This window comes from Humulus lupulus, chromosome 3, assembly GCF_963169125.1.
Source record: "Humulus lupulus chromosome 3, drHumLupu1.1, whole genome shotgun sequence".
Taxonomy (NCBI): Eukaryota; Viridiplantae; Streptophyta; class Magnoliopsida; order Rosales; family Cannabaceae; genus Humulus; species Humulus lupulus.
In genome coordinates, this window is record NC_084795.1 from 202,212,840 (window position 1) to 202,234,945 (window position 22,106).

The window sequence follows — 22,106 nt, forward strand, 5'->3', positions numbered from 1 at the left end:
AACTGTTTTGAATCCTCACCAACAGCAAAACAACTTAGCAACAATCTCTATCCTTCTAATTCTCCTCACGCCTCTCCAAAAATTTACTTCAACACTGCATAGATCAAAAAACAAAAGTAGCAAAGCCTGTTTTACTGGCAGGGAAAACACTGTCTTTAATGAGAAACCAATAGTACCAACTATTGGTTTAGTAGTATCAGTGCACACAAAAACATAAAATACCAGGTCCAAGCCTTTCATATGGGCATAAATGAAAGTTACAATGCATCCTAGCTTTTTCCCATTTCACTCTAAATTTTTCATCTTTTCTCAACTTCTGAACCAAAAGCACATGTACTACAAACAAAAAAGTTATTTTAGGGCAAAAAGCCTAAGTTTGTACATCAATTAAGCTTCTTGATTCCCCCTAATCCCAGAATCGGTTTTAAACGTTTAGATGTCACTATTAGCTCAAAATCTCCATTCTTAAGGAAAAAGGGAAAAGATACCGACACAACCAACAATAAGAAAAACATAAATTACATTAAGAAAAACAATAGCTCTGTATAAAACTACTAATTTGGATCGAAAAACTACTATTCTGTTTCAAACCCAACGAAATAATTAAGTAGAAACTAATAATTTGAATCCTAAAAGAATAAGATTTTTCGAAGGGAGCAGGTGACTAAGCATGAATCCATCCGCATAGAAATCTTTTTACCACGTATTAAGTCAAGTGCCTGTTGGGAAAGGAAATTAAGAAATTAGATATATCTCATTAGCTTAAAATTATTTTGATAATATGATCATAATTCGCATCATAATCAGAATCCAAGTAGGAAACATTTTTGTTTCTTCAGAAATTTGTCTCACTACATTCTTTGTAAAAGACATAATAGCAGCAACTATAAGCGAACTTAAACATTATGAACTACTATCGTTGGTCAAAAGTTTCACCTGAAAGTCAATGTGTAACCATCCCCCTTAAATATAGCTTTGTAAAGAAAAGAAAGCTTACATGGCTGGGTGGAATGTGTTTTCCACTTAGCAAATCAAGTAGCAGGGTTCCAAAGCTGTAAACCACACTTTCTGATGTCACTCTTCTTGGCCGGGGAAAATAAATAACTAATTATTGCTCCATTTGAATAATTTTGTGCAATATGTTGAAAGATTCTGTAAAAAATTTATATATGTGGTGGGAAAGGCATCGTTCTGGTTGTCCAAATTATACAAAATCAATTATGAGCTACTTAGAAATTCGCAAAAGTAAACATAAGTTATATTATAAGAATGAAGATTGCACTCTCTGTGACTATGATTAGTACCTGTCCTCAAGTATTCCGGAAGGGTGAAAGCCAGGTTGGTACTATAACTCTTGCCATCTCTTCTATTCTTCATAAGACCAATGCAGGAGAGTCTTGGATTACCATCCTGTCAAGTTCAGGGTTTTAGAAAATAGGAATAGCTTACCAGAGACACCCAAGCCACAAAACAATTCGGAAACAGAGAAAGCGTGAAAAGGAAGAGTACCTGATCAAACAAGACTCTATAAGCATTAAGATCATGATATAGTGCTCGCCCTTTGCTGCTGCAATATTCTAAGGCCTGTGCCAGATACAAAGCCACCCGCACTCTCATTGCCCATTTCATAGGCTGGGTATCCCCTACAATTCCAAATAGATAACCTTTAAAATCAATTATACGCCTATGATGCATAAATGAATCCTTTAAATAAAGAAGAAAAAAAGACTCAATTCATTTCCCTTTTATAGATCCTAAAGTATGTATTAACATGAGATAATTCCTAAGGGGATGGGCATAATTTGATTAGAGCAAAAAGTGCACCAGAAATAAAGAAACTGTCTCCAATTATAAAACCAATCGATGATCTTCATTCATATATTGTTAAATTTGATATGTTTTCCCATCGACAAATACCTTGTAACCATCAAATTTGAATGCAAGATCAACTCAAAGAGGGAGAGAAAATTGAAACACAGACAAAAGGAGGAGACACCTTACAATGAAAAAGATGCTTAGAGAGAGTCTCATTAGGCATGAACTCGGCAACAAGGAGTCTCTCATCGTCTTCACAGCAACACCCAATCAAATTTTCCAAGCGCTCACTGCGCAGCTGTCCCACCGTCTTGGCTTCCTCCTGAAAACCCAAAACAAGCACAATGGATCAAAAAAACCAGCCAAACAATATCATCAAAACACACACATTCTTTCTCCATAAGAATCAGAGTAAATAGAGCACGAACCATAAATTGGCGAGCATCGGGCCAAGCCGACCTATTGAAACGCTTCACAGCAATATAAAAGTCATCGTCAACCTTGCCTTTGTAAACAACATTGGGAGCCTTTTCTCCGTGCTCCGATACATAACTCTCTCAGTCACAAAACTAGCTCCTCTTCTTCGAATAACTTCAACAAGTCGCGAATCCTCCCAGCCTCTTCATAATCCTATAACTTCCAAAACATATAAATACATAACTCTCTAATTGGCATCCGATAAAATCCTAATAGAAAGAGTGGAGAATACCCCGAACCCTGACCTCAGATTTTGCCGCCACTTCCATTTGGTGCTTCAACAGAGCATAAGTTTGGCTCTGAGAAAGAAACGAGCTAGACTCGATACTCGAACTCGAGCTCGAGCTCGAACTACGACTTCTTCCTCCGCCATTGGCATCCCTATCCAAAGAACTCGCCGTAATCCTACAACCCCTGCAATTCGAATCTCCGCCTCCATAAACAAACCTTCTCATCCCGAAATCCAATTTTGAGATGCCATATCTACCTCGACCCGATGGCATACACCTCGTCGTCGTCACCTTACCGTTAAAATCAGCGATGAATGACGTTTGGGCTCAACTATTCGGACAGAACAAGATGAAGGGGAATGGGTTGGAAGCTCAAAGATGAAGGGTCTCAGCCTAAGGGAGAGAGGGAAGAGATTGAGAGAGATTAGGGATTCAGAGAATAGAGAACGAGAGAATAGGGAGAGAGGGAAGAGATTGAGAGAGATTAGAGATTAGGGATTCAGACTGAGAGAACGAGAGAATAGAGAAAACCCTTCTTCATTTTTTATTTTGCTTTCTTATTTGTGATGTAAAATTTCATTTGGCGCCTGTTACTTTTCATTTGGCGTCGATACTGTGTCCGTGTATTTTTTTTGGAATGTATTAATAACACTTCTAAAGTTATGGAACATTTTGCTGTAATATTTGGTCAAAAATGTTGTAGTGAAACAATTTCCCAAATCATAACTCAGCACTACCAGTGCCCTTATCTTTTATAACAGCAGACTTCTGTATAATCCTTTCCCTGATCTCTAACTTGTACTAACAAGATCCAAGATTCACCTTAGATAATACCATATTACTCATTAACTGGGCCTTTTATTCTTACAACTCTGTTTGAGCCATTCAAAACAGTGCCCTAAATCCTGTTTCCATTCCTTGCATTAACTCAATCACCATTCTATCTTTTCACATTAAAGGAACCCTGGCAAACCTCCTGGAAACATATCCAGAACCCACAGACTAATCTAGTCTGTTCTGATCCCACTGACACATTCTAAGTGATATCCACCACACCAGCTAAGAGTTCTACGCATCTCCTTGCACTAGAACTCTAGCTCTCAATACAGATGTCATAAACATATCAAATCCATGCACAGTGCCAATTGTCACAAGGCTTTCCACTCTTAAATCAAAGAGTTACTATACTTTCCTTGCCATTTAAAATTACCCCACAGTTGGCTAACCAATCCATACCTTGGATCATAATAAAACCAGTCATAACCAACTTTACCAAAAACCACTAATGAGTCCTTTTTATCACAACCCAACTCATCTCTTAAGTAACCAATGCAGTATTGCCTTCCCATCACAACATAATCATGTGATTTGCATATCATCTTTATGCTTCTCTATATGCAACAAATAAAGAAACTGCATGGCACCAAATCAGTCAGCACAAAACAAAGATCAGAACCAAAAACTGACCTGCCACTCCTGATGAACTAGTCTCGGTCTCAGACTCTGACCGCCTCGGAATAAACACCCGAGTTGCAATCGAGCTGTCTATCCCCTTTTTCTCATCCTTCCTTCGCATTGGGAAATTCTTCTTACGATGTCCAAACATTTTACATGAGAAACATGCCCTTGCTCAACATTCTTCCAGATGACGCCTCTTGCACCAAGTGCATATTGGATAAGTCTTCTAGCTTTTCTTCTTACTCGCTCCAATAAGTGGAGATACCACTATCTGAGTTCCATGCTCTCTTATGCTCTCAACGGCAAGAGCCTTCCCTACCACTTGAGCATAGGTAGAGACTTCATGCATTGGGGCAACTCTAATGACCTAAGCTATTCCAGGATTCAATCCTTGAACAAACTTTTCCTTCCGAGCTACATCTATGGGTACCATGTCAAAAGCAAACTTGGCCAACCCATCAAATCTGCTAACATACTCGGCTACTGATGCCTTTCCTTGAACGAGATTCACAAACTCATTTATCATAGCAGTCTTAGCTGCATCCCAGTAATATCTTTCGTTGAACAGCTGCCTAAATTCTTTCCAATCCATCACAGCTGTATCTCGTGTCTGGGATACTATTTCCCACCACATCCAGACATCATCTCACAGTACACATGTGACACAGATTACCCTATCGTGACCCACCAGCCTCATATTGTCCATAATGGAACTGATCATGCCTATCCATTGCTCAGCTCTAAATGGATCTAGGCCTCCCTCGAAGACTGAAGGGTAATACTCCTGGAATTTTCCACAAAGAAATTCCCATACACTCTCAACCCTAGGCTGAGCCAAAGCTAGTGCCACTCCTGGCACAACAAAGGAAGAGGTGCTTCCCAACAGATTCTGCTGTTGCTTCAGACACCTGATCTCTTCCTCCTGCCTCTGCAATCTCGATTGCAAATCTGTGACTATTTGCTGAAAATTCATAGGAGTAGACGAAGTCTTGATACCATGGCTGTAACTCCCAGCCCCTGTATAACCACCACCAGGCCTCATTACCTACCTTGAATATAAACCTACTGATTGAATCTGCAGTTAATAACTTGACCCATTAATCATGATGAGAATATCAAGAGATTTCCCCCATGGGATCAATCTTACCACACCACATTTACAAACCACTTTAGTGCTAAAAACATGCCCATGTCATTCATACATCAATCATGATCCCTGCTCTTCCAGCATTCACCCCATGCCTCCAACTCCAGCATGCAAATTTTACAATTATATATTCATGGAGCAGGTAATCATATGATCACATTCATGTATATATATATATTCACGGAGCATATAATCATATAGTCAAGAGCCAGGCTCTATCAGAATCTCATGCTCCCTAATACAATGTGCAGGTAAAGCATTTACATTCTATTTAAGCAGTTAAGCACATAACTACAAAAATTGTTACCATTCCCTGAGTGAAGCTATCTTCAGTGACGGGTGTACATGCCCGGCTTGTATTCAGGAACCATAAACCTTGGCTCGCTCTGATACCAAAGTTGTAACGCCCTAATCACCAGGGACCGTTACGGTGTGCCTTGTAAACAGTGCTAAACTCGCTAATCGAGTCATTTGGCCAAAATCGTGTAACTAAGTATGATTAGCGGTTTAGGGATTAAAAATTTTGGTTAAGATGTGACGTTTCACTAGAATTTTTACTATATACATTGGGATCCCAAAAATATAATTTATAGGTCTATTATAGGAAAATATTTACAACTGGCTGATCTAAGCGGCAAAACAGGGTTTATCCCTAGTTCCTCTCCTTCAAACCTCAGCCATGGCGGTCGAGCAGCTGCATATGTACACATCGTCACCTAAGCTCTCCAACTCAAGGATGGTCCAACTTTCTTTTGCCTTTACCTGCACCACATAGCACCCGTGAGCCGAAGCCCAGCAAGAAAACTCAATATGTTCATGAACAATCATATCATGACATCAAATCATATCTGGCATGCCTAGCAAACATAGCTCTATTCAAGCATGCAAATAAACTCAGATAACACTGGGGAATCAAGGATAAGAAATCCTGCCCTCCTAGTTGGATGACTATCAAGTCAATCCTAATCAGATGAGTGTTTCAACACTTAAGGTTCTGGTAAACCATACTGAGTGACCGACAAGCAAGTCACTACGGGGCTCAATACCCAAAGCCATGCAAATGATGATCAAAATGATCATACAAAGCTTATAGCCCTGAATAGATGAGTGAATATCACTTCGAGGTTCTGTTAACCATACTGAGTGACTAACAAGCAAGTCACTATGGGGCTCAGTGCCCATAGACTTGTAACGAAACCGTTTCCTGGGCTTTCCTGCAATGGCTCTAATCAGATGAGTGACTGATGGGTAATTACTAGCTTAACAGATGAGTGACTGCTGGGTAAGTCACTAGCTTAAACAGATGAGTGACTGCTGGGTAAGTCACTAGCTTAAACAGATGCGGACTGATGGGTAAGTCACACAAGCGCTTTTAGTTTTCATCGAACTTGAGGTCGGTCTGGCATTAATGCTCTTGTTGAGTCATCTAATGTAGATGTCGATTAGATCTAACATTTATTGGCTTGCGTTGAACACGCTAGGGCCGTTCCTGACTTATGAGTCAGCGCTATGTAACCAATGCCCAGTACCACTGCCGAACTTGACTAATGAGTCACAACTTCACAGTTGATACTGACACCTTTGCCAATTCTGACTATTCAGTTAGCACCATGCACAAGTAAGCAATGCTACCAATATATATCATATGTCAAATATCCAAAAGTAGGGCATTCAACATGCTTACTTAACAGTTGCTAGCATAATTATGATCATCCACAAACACAGAGACTCAAGCTCTGATCAGTCTCATATTCAATATTCATGGCATGCCCTAAACACATGTTTCTCGTGCATCACATGTATCACAGATAAACATCCAACATGCATCAAGAATAACCATGCATGTCACATATGGGGTGTAGTTTTCTTACCTCTGGTTCGAGCGAGAATTAGAACAAGAACGACCCTTGAGAACGATCGATCCTTTAATCCTTTAGCGGTCACCTATTCATAACCAAATACAATCTCTGGTTAATGAAAATCATCAAAGATAGGGTCTTGTCCTAAACCCCACTCTCGGGACCTCGAAACATACCCACACGGTGAGTAGATTCGATCTCGGGTCGTAAAGATTGAAACCCCGAGCCAAAAACCCTTAAAAACACTCAAAACAGGGTTCTGAAGAAATAGGGTAGCACTATAGTGCTACCCTCCTAGTGCCCCAGTGCTCTTCACAAAGCCAAACCTCCCTAGCCTCCCCTGTAGGTAGCGCTGTAGCGCCCTATACTGGGTGCTGTAGCGCCCTATACTGGGTGTTGTAGCGCTACCTTCAGCCAACAACTGCCCAGAAAATTCTTCCTTCGATTCCACCATTTCTAACCCAAACCAAAAGCTTCCAAACATCAGATTAAGTCCCAAATGGACCCAAATACCATCCTCACATGTCCCAAGGATCATAACCCCAAGAACCCTAGCCAAAAATCCAATCAATTCCTAACTTCCAACTCAAAAACCAACTGAAACTTAACTTGGAAAACAGAGCAAAAGCAAGAGTTCTAATGGCTAAAAACTCACCTCAACCTCAGCAACACACCCTCTTCAATGGTGGAGCATAACCCTAGCTTATCCCAGCTTGGTTCCTTGGCTTGATTCCTCAAACAAAGCTTGAGAATTCAAAAAGAAAAAAAAAAGGAAAAGGAGGTACGGGAGAAGGTGATTTTGATGCTCTGTTTTTGGACAAGGTTTCTACAGCTTTCTAAGTTTAAATGGCTGAACAAATCCTTTAGGGTGAAAAGACCTAAATGCCCTTAAGTCTAAAATAAAACCTTAACAGCTACCAAGGGCAAAACCGTCCTTTCACACCTATTTCGTTAATCATAATTAACACCCTCCAATTAAAGCTATTCTCAATATTCTCACATACCAATAATCCATATCCCATTACCCTTTAATTCCCGGTAATGTTCTAATCATTAAACTCACCCCGAGCCCCGAACTTAATCCCATTATGATCAGACCGAACACTTGCATTTCATGATCGTCTCATGCTGAAAGGCTCGAACAAATTCAAATATAATGTTGTACCAATCATAACTCACCCACATGCACGAAAATACACAATCACACCCTCAACGGGCCAAATTACCAAAATGCCCTTATAATTAAAATACACCCATATGCATGCATTCATCATCATATAATAATATAATTCACATAAACATGCATATGATCACTAAATAACATCATAAATCAATTATGGCCCTCCCGGCCTCCTAATCAAGGTCCTAACCCTTATAGGAAATTCAGGGCATTACACAGATGGTACGCAAGTACACTGTCAGGAGAGTGGTCTCACGGGTAGTGGTGTTGGCTCTAGTAGATAGTCAGAGTTTGTTGGAGCACCTCCACTTTAGTACTTGATCGTGAGTCCACTACTGGCCTAGTACGAGTGTCAGAGATTGACTGGTGAGGATCACAAGAGGTACCTCACTTGTACTACCACTACTTGTCTGACGTGGGCCTTGTGTTTGTACTCTGACTCCTCTTATTTTGTAAGTGCGCTCCATACCTCTCCTGTCTTTGCATCGAATCGCTGTGAAGCCTTCCCTGTGTTCCTTGACCTTACATCTCGTGAGAATCATAAGAAGAGAGGTGCCCCATAGGTGGCATCCATGCGTTAGTCGATGGTCTCATTTCACAAGACCAATGCCCTGCGGTCCCCATGTGCGTGGGGCCGCGAGACCATCGAGGCCGAATGAGGTTGTCCTGCCACACAAGGTCCTTCTCGTGGCATAGACCCAGATGCTTGAGGCGAGGAAGGGTTGCTAAGGGGGCCCGAGATGCAAGCCGAGGTGAGGCGTTGGGCACCTCCTTGGGGCGAGGCGCATCTACTAGGTGCGAGGCGCCGTTGGCGTGTGACCCATTATGCGGGGCATTTCCTAGGGGTGAGGCACACCTCCTAGGTGCGAGGCACACTCCTTGGATGCGAGGCGCACCTCCTAGGGGCGAGGCACACCTCCTAGGTGTGAGGCGCCGTTGACGCGAGGCACCGTTGATGCAGGGCCCATTGCACGGGACATCTGCTAGGGGCGAGGCGCACCTCCTAGGCTCGAGACACCGTTGACGTGAGGCTCTGAGATGCACGGTCAAGGCAGGGTGAGGCCATCCCTCGCGAGGCCTTGGGAGCGCAGTTGTGGCCAGGCAGGGCGTGCGAGGCGCGACTGTGGCCAGGCAGGGCGCACGAGGCGCGGCTGTGGCCAGGCAAGGCGCGCGAGGCGCAGCTATGGCCAGGCAAGGTTGTCCCTCGTGAGGCCCTGGTGGCACACTTGCTGGGGCTTCATTTGTCAAGATTTCCCAATACACGCCTAGGGACATGGGACCTAATCACGTACTTTGGAGTTCTTTTACAGGCAGGGGATTTTGAGCATCTACACTTGTCCCCCAGTCTAGGAGAGGGCCTTTAGGTGCTCTGGTAGACTCTCCTTTTTGATTCTTATAAATAGGCCTTCATGTCTAGCCTATCATTTACACTCCATCCCCTAAGTCTAGTGGTTTTGAAAACCTTACTCTTTTCAAGAGGTGAGGAGTTCCAATCCCCATAACCTCAATTTTGCTATCTTTTCCTCCTCTTTTTTTTTTCTTCATATATTTGAGGTCATTTTTGGTATGTCTGTATCCATTAAGATTTTTGAAGGCTAACACACCTTTTTCGTTTATTTTTCCAGACGCGTACTTACGACCATTTGCCTCTTTTTGACCGTGACGGTGCTTTTGGCCCCCGACCTCCTTTCGACCATGACAGCGCCTCATTTTACCTGCTTGAGGTATATTTTCTTTTTCCCTTATGTCCATTGGGTCCATATTTGCACTACTTGGGATGGGGTACTTTGGCCTGAGCTTGTCGTGAGTTAACCCACTTCCATGGCCCCTTATTTATACACCGTAGTGGGTCACTTAGAGCGTTTGTACCTAGAGGTTTTGAGCCCATTCCTTTGTACCTAGAGGTTTTGAGCATTTATACGTGAACCCTTTTTGCTTTCGGGATGGGGTCTCATGGCATGTGAAGGTCCATTCGACGCTCCTCCGGGGGTCGAGTTTATGACTTGTCTTTAGACTTAGAGTCCCCTGAGGACAATCCTCACCATGACTACGACACCTTAAGGCAGGCCCGTATTCGTCATGTTGAGAATATGGCTGAACTTAGGCATAAAATTTGGGTGGTAGAGAGCGAATTAGACTCGGTGTTGAGGGGAGACGGAGTACCTTTCCCCCTTGACCTTAGCGACCATGTAGCGAATCTTAGGGTGACCCTTTTAGATTTGCAGATGCAGTTGGAGTTTATGGAGGGACATTGTAACACCCTACTTCCTTAGAGTCATTACTAAGTGAGTTTAAAATGTGCATTCAACTCGCTAATCGAGAGTTTAGGTCAAAAAGTGTAATTAAGCTATAAACAGAGTTATAAACCTTGAAAATAATTCCATTTACTGAAAATCATATAGTGTTTGACACTTGGGATCCCAAAATACTGTTTAGAAATATTTACAACATATAAGTACAAACCAAGTCGACTAGATGACAAAATCTAGGTTTTAATACATTCATCTCTCAAAACCACTGGCTGTGGCAGCCAGGCAGGCCAAACATGTACGCGCTGCTTCACGCTCTGCGTACTCATGGTTGGTCAACTTTTCCCTTGTCCTTACCCGCACCACAGAGCACCCGTTAGCCGAAGCCCAGCAAGAAAACCCTCACAAACAGAAAACATATGCATAACAAACACATAGCATATAAACAGGCCATCAATAGGCTAAACACATACAACCAGGCCGTTCCAGGCGCTTTACCAGGCCCTAGGTTTGCAGTCCACACCGTGAGGATATCCCAGGTATCCTTTAGGGACTCGCCTTGGCAACTCGCACTCCACGTGCTCAACGCTGCTCCCGGCCCCTTGTCGTACTCGGCCTTGCACTTAACGTGCCCAACGCCGTTCACGGACCCTGCCAACCTCGCCCTGTGCCGTTCTCGGCTCATGCCGAACATTTACACAATAGCATTCATGGCATAATAAAGATATACTGAACACTAACAAATTCAATCAAAGGGCTACGCCTTGCAATTCAAACATATTAGGGCTCAGCCCTGCATACAAGCTCTATGGGAACAGTGGTTTTCTTACCTGCGTCCCAAGCTTTCTGAGCACCAATATCCCGAGCACAGTCCCCTAACTTGAGCCTCGCCGGAATCCTAGTAACAACACATTAACAATATTCATCCATCAAGTTCTAATCTATTAAATAACTTTGAGCCAAAACTCCAATCTCTGGGACCTTCAATTCTATCAATCCGGGTGATAAAATCCATCCCGAGCCTTAACCTTTGAGTTCCCAAGCCTAAACACACTTAAAAACACAAAATGGCACTAAGGGCCTCGGCCCTACCCCACAAGCGCCGCGGCTAGCCTCGAAATAGAGGCTAACACCTCCCTGAAACAGGCACGGGCCGCGGCCAAGCGCCGCGGCATGCCTTAAGTAACATGGCCTCCCAAGACCACGTACGCACATGGGCCGCGGCATGCCCCTCCTAGGGCCGTGGCCCTCGCCACCAAACCCAGAAATCTCCATCCTTTCCTGCATTTTCTTCAAACCTTCTTATCCAAAATCAAACTAAAAATTCCAGATAATCATCACAAAGGTTCTAGCCCAGTTTCAACATCAAAACCTATCAAAAACCTGCTCCACAAACTCAGCTAAACACCCTAGAACAGATCAAATCCTACTCACATGCATTTCCTAAGCAAACAGTAGAAATCAACCATAATTCTCAAAGTTAGAACTTACCCTTGCTGAGTTATGATGCAGAGTTGATCCCCTAAATTCCCAACTTTAATTCCTCGAACTCCAAGCCCTGGTATTCTGGTTAGAGTCTCCCAAGCTCTGCCCCAATTCTTAGTTCTTGACTGTTTTCTTTTTCCTTGCTTGTTTCCTTGAATTGTCTTAGAGAGAAAAGATGAGAGAAAGTAGAAACTAACTTCAGCTGAGAAGGAAATTGAATGTCGGTTTCTAAGTCTGTAAACACTTCCTAAGCTTTGTTTTATTTAACTTAAGCTTTAAGGTTACCTCAAGGCTCGGGGTACCAAAACGTCCCCGAGGGCAAAATGATAAATTTCCCCAATATTCTCCCCAAGACATTCTAACCTCAAATATATCTCCGAATCATTATTTCCATAACCCGATAACACATCTAATACCCAAAATTCCCCTCGACTCACTCTGAGTCGGATCCTCAACCCCGTTGTGACTTCTGGCTAACCGCTCCCCAGGACTGTCTCAGATCGTGCTACTCAGATAAATCACATACATATTGCATTTATCACATTTATACCCTCAACGGGCTAAAATCACAAACATATCCCCAATATCCAAGCGGGGCCCACATGCATATTTAATTCAACTAAACATGCACCTCTATCACATATTCACATAAATTCACATATTAACATATTAAATCATTCATTGCCCTCCAGGCACGCTAATCAAGGCCCTAAGCCTTATTAGCAAATTTTGGGTCGTTACAGACATCTCCTGCCTGAGCCTCCTAACCCGTTCTCCCCTAATGACTGTCATGGGGCCGTCTCGTCTTCTCCTCAACCCTTATTCTCAATCTACCCTAGTTTAGCGCTTTCGCAGCCGTTGCCTCAGTGGAAGACTCTTGCTAGGAAGAAAAAACAGAGGGTAAAGTGTCATGTTTCCACCTCACCTTTATCTTTTGGTTTTGCAGATATGTCGAAGAGAGGGCGATGACAGGTGACCGCTGATGATCAGGGAACTGCCCCCTGTTGGCATCCTCTCTAGCGTCCCATGTGTTTGAGAATAAACTGCTGGAAATAATAGGGAACTACTGTGTTCCCCCAAAATACGCATTATATGTTCCTTCGGACAAGTGCCGGGCTGACTGCCCAAATCTGGCTTACGTGGCTATGAGCGAGCATATCTTGAAATCGGGTGGTACAATCCCATTATACCCATTTTTCGTCGCAGTCCTCAATTATTTTGACCTCGCTCCACTCCAGGTGGCACCCAACAGCTGGCTGACCTTGAGTTGCCTCTTCATCTCATTTATGGATAGTGTCCAACGTGCTCCTACGACCCAAGAGGTGCATTTCATGTACAATCTCATGCTCTCTCCTAAGTCCAAAGGCTTTTATTTCCTTCAAAAAGCCAATACTTCAGTCCCCTTGATAGAGAGCACTGTGTCCAACCTGGGGTCCTGGAAGCAGGAATTTTTCTTTGTGCAGGGTGCCCTCTCTGTTCGCGAGCACTTTCGTTTTGCTCCTAGTAAGTAATTCAAGCCCACTTTTTTCTTTTTTTGAAATTGACTATTTTGGAACTTATGTTTGTGTCAGCAATTGTGTGGATCGTGCAGAGAATTTTTCCATGCCTGGAGTTATTGGGTTGGAGGCGGATGCAGTGAATGCATTCCTCAATGCTAACCCTGCCGAGAAAATGGCTACATACCTCTTCACCGTGGAAAAGCTCAATGCTAACCCCTTGGCTCAGAAGGGCGCCCTGGGTGGGCCGCATGGCGGCCTCTTATAAGTGGCGGTATGGCCAGATCGCCACGGACCTTCCTGAAGCTGATTGGAGTGGTCTTGGGAGTTTTGCTATGTCGGATCTTGGGGAGACTCTTGCGCGTTTCGCTGCTTTTGGTGAGTTCATGCATCTTATGTCGGCCTTATCCCTTTTTTCTCCTTTTCTTTTTTGTTGCTTATCATTGTTGTTGTTATTTTTCTTGTGCAGACCTATACAGTGGCTCAGCGATTTGCCGACTCGGCTCAAAACCTTTCCACATCGAATGCTGAGAGGGACCGTCTTATGGTCCAGGTCTAGGAGCTCGAGAGGGAACTTGCTGAAACCAGGCTTAAGCTAGAGAAGGCCTTGGTGAAAGCTTCTTCCTCGTCAAAAAAGAAGAAGAGGGCGATTCCCAAGGCCACGATGCTGCAGGAAAGGGTCACCAACTTAGAGACCAAACTTGAGGGTGCCAAGGATACTACAGCTGCGTTGCAGCGGAGGGTCGCTTCCTTAGAGGCGGACAAGGCGGCTATTGAGTATAGATCCATAGAGCGCGCCCATTATGGGGTATAGAGGCAAAATCCTAACTTCGATTTCTCCTCCTTTGGCGAGCACGTCGTTGCCCCGATGGCTGAGTGGAACAACCGTGGCAGGAGCCCTTGAGATTATCATTTTATGATTTTTCCCAGTTAGTCCATTGTGGGTGTATGTTCGGTTGAGCCCTATTTTGCTTGTAATTTTTTTTCAAGTCTTGTTATGCTATTAAAACTCTTTTATATATTTACATATACGATCATGCATCTTTTATTCCTCTGCGTTCGAGGTCATTTTGAGCCCGTACGATGGGGTTCGATAGGTTCTCTTTTTTATTTATCAGGCTTGAGGTCCTTTGGAGCCCATGTGAAGGGGTTCAATAGGTCCTTCTTTGGTGCCTCTTGATTGTTCTTATAAGGATATATTGACCCCTTGGGCTCTGGTTATCCTTTTGTATATTTTCGCGCGTGCTTATTATTTCTTGCAAGAAACGTCCTTCTCGTCATTATTCATAGTACTATTTTTGCAAGGGTATCTTTTAGGACCCTTTTTGGCTAGACGGCTTGGTGGCCGCTCTAGGCTTATTGGTGGGTGCTCTTTCTGAGGCCTTTCCTCTTGTGGGAGCATCTGCCTTTATTTGGAAGTTTTTTTTTAGTAAGACCTTTTGGCCTCCTTGATGTTCACAAGGGTAGCTAATCCTTGTGAACTCAAGATATGCCTTGCAAGGTCTTCTCCCTGTTTGTAAGGGTTCATCACATTTTTTTTTATACAAGGACCTCGTTTATGGTCCTGATATAAGGGGTCCTTTTAGGATCCTCCTCATACGGGGTTCTTTTTAGGTTCCCTCTGATATGAGGGGTCCCTTTTAGGATCCTCCTGTTAAGGGGGTCCTTTTAGGATCCTCCTGATAGGGGGTCCTTTTTACGTTCCCTCTGATATAAGCGGTCCTTTTTAGGATCATCCTGATAAGGGGTCCCGAGACGAGGGATCCTTTTTAGGAGTCCTTTGTAGGGGTTCTTTTTAGGATACTCCTGATAAGGGGTCCCAAGACAAGGGGTCCTTTTAAGATCCTCCTGATAGGGGTTCCTTTTAAGGTTCCCACTGATATAAGGGGCCCTCTTTAGGATCCTCTTCTTTGTTGTATGTTTTGCTTCCTGTCCTACCCCCCCCCCCCCCCCCAAGTGCTTGGTGAAATTTTTTTCAGCAGGCATTTTGGTGGGTTCTATAGAGAAGAAGAATGACATGTAAAGTGGCGAACTATTTCATTCATAGCGTGCGGGTTACAATGACATACATATGAAAGGGTTACATCTAATTAGGAGGTTACCCAAGTAACCTCTTTAATTCTTACTTACTAAGTGAACATAGCAGGGAACAAACTAAACATAGGTCTTCTTTGCATGGGTGCAGAAGTCTCACTGGTAGTATTTCTTGAGGTGTTCCACATTCCACGCCCAAGGTATAATGGTGTTATCCATGCATGCTAGTTTGTAGGTGTTTGGTGGTATGCACTGAGCGACCTGTTAGGGTCCTTCCTAGTTCGCCCCTAGTACCCCTGCCCCCGGGTCTCGCTTGTTGGGGAGTACCTTCCTCAATACCAAGTCTCCTACCCTGAACCTTCTCTCTCACACCCTTGAATTGTAGTACCTTACTGCCCATTGCTGATATGTGGCTAACCTTAGTTGTGCCCTTTCTCTCTTGGCTTCTAGTAGGTCCAAGTTCCCGACCAACGTTGTGATGCTAGTCTGGTCATCATATGCCTGCGTGCGGATGGAGCTAATCTTCATTTCTATTAGAAGGACAGGCTCGCAGACGTAGGCTAAGGCGAAAGGTGTCTCCCCATTGGTGGAACTAGGGGTGGTCCTGTAGGCCCAGAGTACATTTGGGAGTTCCTCGACCCAGGCCCCTTTCAACTTTTCCAACTTAGTTTTCAAGTTCCTTTTCGGGATCTTGTTGATGGCCTCTACTTGTCCATTGGCCCGTGGATGTACTACTGCGCAGAAACTCCTCTTGATTCCTTTTGCCTTGCAGTATTCCTCGAACACTCCTCCTTCAAATTGCATTCCATTGTCGGAGATAATTTTGTAAGGTACTCTGAATCTGCAGACAATATACTTGTTGAAAAAAGTGGTGATCTGCTTAGCTGTTATGTTGACTAAAGGCTCTGCTTCCACCCATTTAGTGAAATAGTCGACTGCTACCGCATCATATTTAGCTCCTCCTCTTCCTATTGGTAGTGCCCCAATCAAGTCAATCCCCCACACAGCGAAGGGCCACGGACTGGTCATGCTCACCAGCTCATTTGGCGACTGTCGAGGGTAATTCGCATGTCTCTGGCACTTGTCACACCTTCTTGCGAAGTCACTCGCATCCTTCTCCATGGTAGGCCAATAATACCCCTGGCGGATGGCCTTTTTTTCCGTGGACTGCCCCCCAGCATGGTTTCCACATTCCCCTTCGTGTATCTCTTGTAAAATTTGTAATGCCTCTCCCTTATCTACGCACCGCAGGAGTGGGGTAGAGAAACCTCTCTTATACAAGGTTCCATCTACTAGGGTATACTGAGCGACTCTGTAAGTTAGTTTGCAGGCCTCCTTTTATCCAAAGGCAAGGTCCCATCATTTAATTACCTCACAATGGGTGCAAACCATGACTCCTCAGAGCTATTGACCATGTTGATCCTTTCTTTTGCTATGCTTGGCTTGGGGAGATATTCGACTGGTATGGACTCAAGCGTGTCTTTGTCTCGTGTGGAGGCGAGTTTCGCGAGCACATCGGCGTTTGTGTTCTGCTCCCTGGGGATTTGTTCTATCATGTATTTTTCGAACTGATCCAAATAGTCCTTCACCTTGGTGAGGTATGCAGCCATTTTTGGACCGCTTGCTTGGTATTCACCCTTCACTTGAAACACTACCAGCTGTGAGTCACTAAAGACATGCAACTGGGCTACCTTTAACTCCTAAGCTAGCTACAGGTCGGCCAACAACGCCTCATATTCTGCCGCATTATTGGAAGCTTTAAATCCAAATCTCAAGGCACAATACATCTTGTACCCTTCAGGTCCCGTCATCACTATGCCAGCGCCGGCTCCCCCTTCATTAGACGCCCCATCTACATGTAGGCTCCATTCTTTAGGGTGCCTTTCCTCTTCATGCTTTGGTTCATTCTCCTCTATTTCCCCCTCCTCTTGGGGTCGGTATGCAAACACGACTATAAAATCTGCAAGCACTTGCCTGTTGATTGAGGTCCTTGGGATGTAAGTGATGTTGAACTGAATCAATTCAATCGACCATTTTGACAACCTTCCCGAAGTCTCCGGCTTATGCAAGACTTGACGCAGGGGGGTGTTTGTGAGCACCTCAATCACATGAGCATGAAAATAGGGCCTCAACTTTCGAGAAGCCACTATTAGGGCATATGCTAACTTCTCTATTTCTAGGTACCGGTTTTCCGCATCTATCAACCGTTTACTCACATAGTACACAGGCTGCTGGTGCTTCTTTTCCCCTCAACCAAGGCAGCGCTTATGGCATGCTCTGATATAGCTAGAGACAAATACAACTTCTCCTTTTTTTCTGGCTTGGCAAAAAGGGGTGGTTTTCCAAGGTGTTCCTTTAGTTTGGTGAAGGCATCCTGACATTCATCATCCCAAGCGAACTTTTTGTTCCCTTTTAGGATGTTGAAGAAAGGGAGGCATTTGTCAGTAGACCTGGAGATGAACATATTGGCGGTTGCTACTCTCCCCGTTAAGCAGTGCACCTCTTTTTTGCTTCGTGGTGGGCTCATTTCCAGCAAGGCCTTGATTTTTTCAGGATTAGCCTCGATACCTCGTGAATTCACTATGAAACCCAGATACTTTCTTGACGAAAATCCGAAGGTGCATTTGAGTGGATTTAGCTTCATTCTATACTTTCGAAGGGTGTTGAACATTTCCATGAGATCGTTGGTGAGATCCCCCGCCTTCTTTGTCTTCACCAACATATCGTCCACGTATACTTCCATGTTCCTTCCTATTTGATTTGCGAACATTTTGTTCACCAGCCTTTGATAAGTGGCACCTGCGTTTTTTAAACCAAAGGGCATCACTTTATAGCAATACAGCCCCTTGTCTGTTATGAACGAAGTGTGCTCTGCATCAGCAGGGTTCATGGGTATTTGGTTATACCTAGAATATGCATCCATGAAGCTAAGTAGCTCGTGCCCCGCTGTGGCATCTAGTAACTGGTCTATCCTAGGAAGCGGAAGGCTATCCTTAGGGCAGGCCTTATTGATGCTGGTAAAATCCACACAAGTCCTCCATTTTCCGTTGGGCTTCGGGACTAGCACTGGGTTTGATACCTATAGTGGGTAAAATGCCTCTTCGATGAACCTGTTTGCCTTCAACTTGTCAACTTCCTCTTTTAGGGCCGCGTATCTCTCTGGGTCAAACGCTCTCCTTTTTTGCCTCACCGGCCTTGATTTTGGGTCGGTGTTCAGATGTTGGCACATGAGCGCTGGGTCTATCCCTACCATATCCTCGTGACTCCAGGCGAATACGTCGAGGTTGGTTCTCAAGAACTCTACTAGCTTCTCCTTCATGTCACCTACAAGGTTTTTTCCTACCTTCAACTTTCTCAACGGCTCATTCATGACCATTACTTCCTTCAACTCCTCTATGTATTCGCCTCTGGGCTCTTCTGTGACTCGTGGGTCTAATTTGTGTGTGTTCGCACCTTCATGCACAACCATTTCCATAGGCGTTGATTGCTTTGTGGCTGTGCGAAGGGATGTGTTATAGCATTCTCTCACTTCATTCTGCTCTCCTTTCATGCATGTTATTCCCCCGAGAGTTGGGAATTTCATATCTAAGTGGTATACAGAAGTTATCACCTTCAATTCTCTTAGGGAAGGTCTCCCTAATACCGCATTGAAGGCTAAGGCGCAATCTACCACAACAAAGTTTTCCATTATGGTGGTTTGTCTGGGCTATTCTCCCATAGTGAGGGCTAACTCGATTTCCCCTAGGGGATGTATCGAATCTCCCGTAAATCCATACAAAGAAATATTGCAAGGGTTTAGGTGTCGGATGTTTAGTCCCATCTTCTCCAGAGCTGGGCGATATAAGATGTCCACAGTGCTTTTGTTATCCACCAAGACCCAGTGCACCCTCATGTTAGCAAGCTGGACAGTCAACACTAGGGGGTCATTATGGGGGAAGTGTACACCTCGGGTGTCTTCCTCAGTGAAGGTTATTGAGATATTTTCACCCTTAAAACTCTTCGGGGGGCGTTGCTCCAGACTTAAGACGCACGGTGGTGGACTTCGTCTGGCCTCCCTGGCATATCTATCTCATCCCTTCCTTGATTCACCCCCGAATCCTGGTCCTCCAAAGATGGTCCCGGCCTCTCCTTGTACTTCTGGGGCCACCTCTTGCGCCCGCGGCGGGGATGCTCCTTCTTCTGGCCTTTGGGTCTCCTTGCGCACGTATCTGGCCAAATGTCCCCTGCAGATGAGCTCCTCGATTTCCACCTTCAAATGGTTGTATTCCGCGGTGGTGTGGTCGATATCTTTGTGATACTTGCAATATTTGCTGGGGTCTCTTTTAGACCGGTCTTTTTTCATTGGCGAGGGCCTTCTGAAAGGGACCTGGTTTTCGTTCGTAACGAAAATATGCTCTCTCGCATGGGTGAGGTCAGTATAAAAGGTGTAGGGGCCCTGTCTGCACTCATCAGAGCGCTAATGCTTCCGGGGTCGATCATCTCTCGTTCCCTCATAGACCCTTTTCTTCTTTGCACCACTTTAGCTTTCTCGGATTGAGGGTTTTGGTGGCGACCGGCCTTTTCCGGATTTGAGGCTTTCATGACCATCTTCCACGCGAATATATTTCTGCGCTCGCTCGTAGAAATCATCCAAGTCTGTGACCTCCCTCTTGAGCATGTTATACCATAACTTGCTTCCCGGGCGCACTCCGATTGTGATGGCCATTTTTAGCTCTCTACGGGTCAAGCTCCCTACTTTAGCTGCCTCCATATTAAACCTGTGAATGTAGCTCTTCAGACTCTCGTTTTCTCCTTGCTTCACGTTGGCGAGGCTGGTGCCTAGCATCGTGTCATCCTGCACGGCGTGTTGTTGCTGGAGGAATTCATCAAAAAATTGTTGCCAATATCTAATGGACCCTGGTCGAAGTCTTTTGGACCATTTGTACGCAGGTCCTTTCAATGTGACAGAAAACCAATGACATCTGGCCCCACTACTAATTCCCCTCAGCTTCATCAGGTCGTTAAATGCATCCAGATGATATTTTGGATCTGTGCTTCCTTCATAGGGGTCATATGGGGCTCCTTGAAGTTGGCCGAAAGCCAGATGGCTTGGATCTCCTTGATGAAGGGCGACTCATGGTTGAACTCATCCTCAAAGGCTTGACCTCTGGAGGCGGTGATGATTTTGCTTTGTAGGCTCCTCATTTCTGTGTCCAGGTCTTGCCTCCTCTTGTTCAAGGAATCTCTTAGCGTGGAAGGGTTAGGATCCCTCTTTCCTTTGCCTTCCCGGGGCGCCATAGGAGTTGTGGTCCTTTTACCCGCCCTCTTTTTGTTGAGTTCTTCTCGTAAATCTGAGGGTGTTCTCCTTGAGGTGACCTCGACATTGTTACGAGGGGCAGCGTTGGTCTTCGGCTCTAGTCCCTGGGGCTGCTTCGGTGGTCCAGGACATTCGTGCTTTTTCATCCGGGGGGTGTTACTAGTGGAGAGTCGGGTCCTTCCATCGTCTACTGGGATGGTGGTTTCTACCCTCTGTTGGCCCCTCTCTTTCCGCTTAGGGAGTGTCACGTTTGATTTCCCTTGCAACAAGCCATTTAGCACCTATTGCATGTTTTCCAGGGTGGTTTCTAGCCTCTGATTCTTGCGGTGAAGTTCTTGTATCTCATCTTCGTAGAATTGGGACATAGAACTCGAGCTCATGGAGTAGACCTAAGGGTGCTTGTCAGGTCGACGCGTCGATGGGCCTGGATCCTGCCGACCAGAGTTTGGCACCTGCGGCGGCCTTGGAGGCAGGAACTCACCGGCTCCCCTTGCTAGGGCAGCTGCCGGCCTTGGACAATCATCCTCAGGTGGGACCGCCGGGGATGAGGCCTCCCTTTCATCTCCATGGACCTCAGGCTCCTCTGGGGCCTCCACGTTTGCAGGTGGGGGAGGATCCCTCATAGAGGCTTTTAGCTGATCTCGGTCAAGATGAACCTCCACCTATCGCGGCTCTCTCAATCATTTCGAACGTCTCGGCATCTTTTTCTTATTTGAATCGACGGAAGAATAGTGGCTTGCAACCTATTCTTCCCACAAACGGCACCAAACCGTTGACGGTGAGAACTCGTCAACGAAGTAAAGTTATAAAAATCAAAATATAGAGCTTATCAATGAAAAACTTCAAAGATCTAATCAGAATAGTTGCAGAAAGAAAATGGTGAAATGAACTTGTATTTCTTATGGTGTGGTGCTACAGTGTTTTTTCCAACCCCCTTCCATGTGGAAGTGTGGTTCCTTTTATAGTGCGGTCTAATGGCCCCTGATACATTGTGGTCCACGGGACCGGATGGTATGCAAGTACACTGTCAGGAGAGTGGTCTCAGGGGTAGTGCTGTTGGCTCCAGTACATAGTCAGAGTTTGTTGGAGCACCTCCACTTTAGTACTTGATCGTGCCTCCACTACTGGCCTAATACGAGTGTTAGAGATTGACTGGTGAGGATCACAAGATGTACCTCACTTGTACTACCACTACATGTATGGTGTGGGCCTTGTGTCTGTACTCTGACTCCTTTTATTTTGTAAGTGCGCTCCGTACCTCTCCTTTCTTTGCAGCAAATCCCTGTGAAGCCTTCCCGTGAGGTCCTTGACCTTACATCCCGTGAGACTCACAGGAAGAGAGGTGCCCCGTAGGTGGCATCCATGCGTTAGTCGATGGTC

At 44.8% G+C, this 22,106-nt stretch overlaps 1 protein-coding gene across 1 annotated transcript; it reads right to left on the reverse strand.

The window, feature by feature from the left end:
* Window positions 1-1,214: 1,214 nt before the first annotated feature.
* Window positions 1,215-2,357, reverse strand: LOC133825320 (serine/threonine-protein kinase BSK5-like). The gene is made up of 5 exons (XM_062258280.1): window positions 2,244-2,357; window positions 2,002-2,137; window positions 1,510-1,643; window positions 1,305-1,410; window positions 1,215-1,225 (listed from the first exon to the last, which is right to left on the reverse strand). Exons 1-5 carry the CDS (start codon window positions 2,244-2,246, stop codon window positions 1,215-1,217), a joined length of 390 nt encoding a protein of 129 aa, XP_062114264.1. The 5' UTR covers window positions 2,247-2,357.
* Window positions 2,358-22,106: the final 19,749 nt, after the last annotated feature.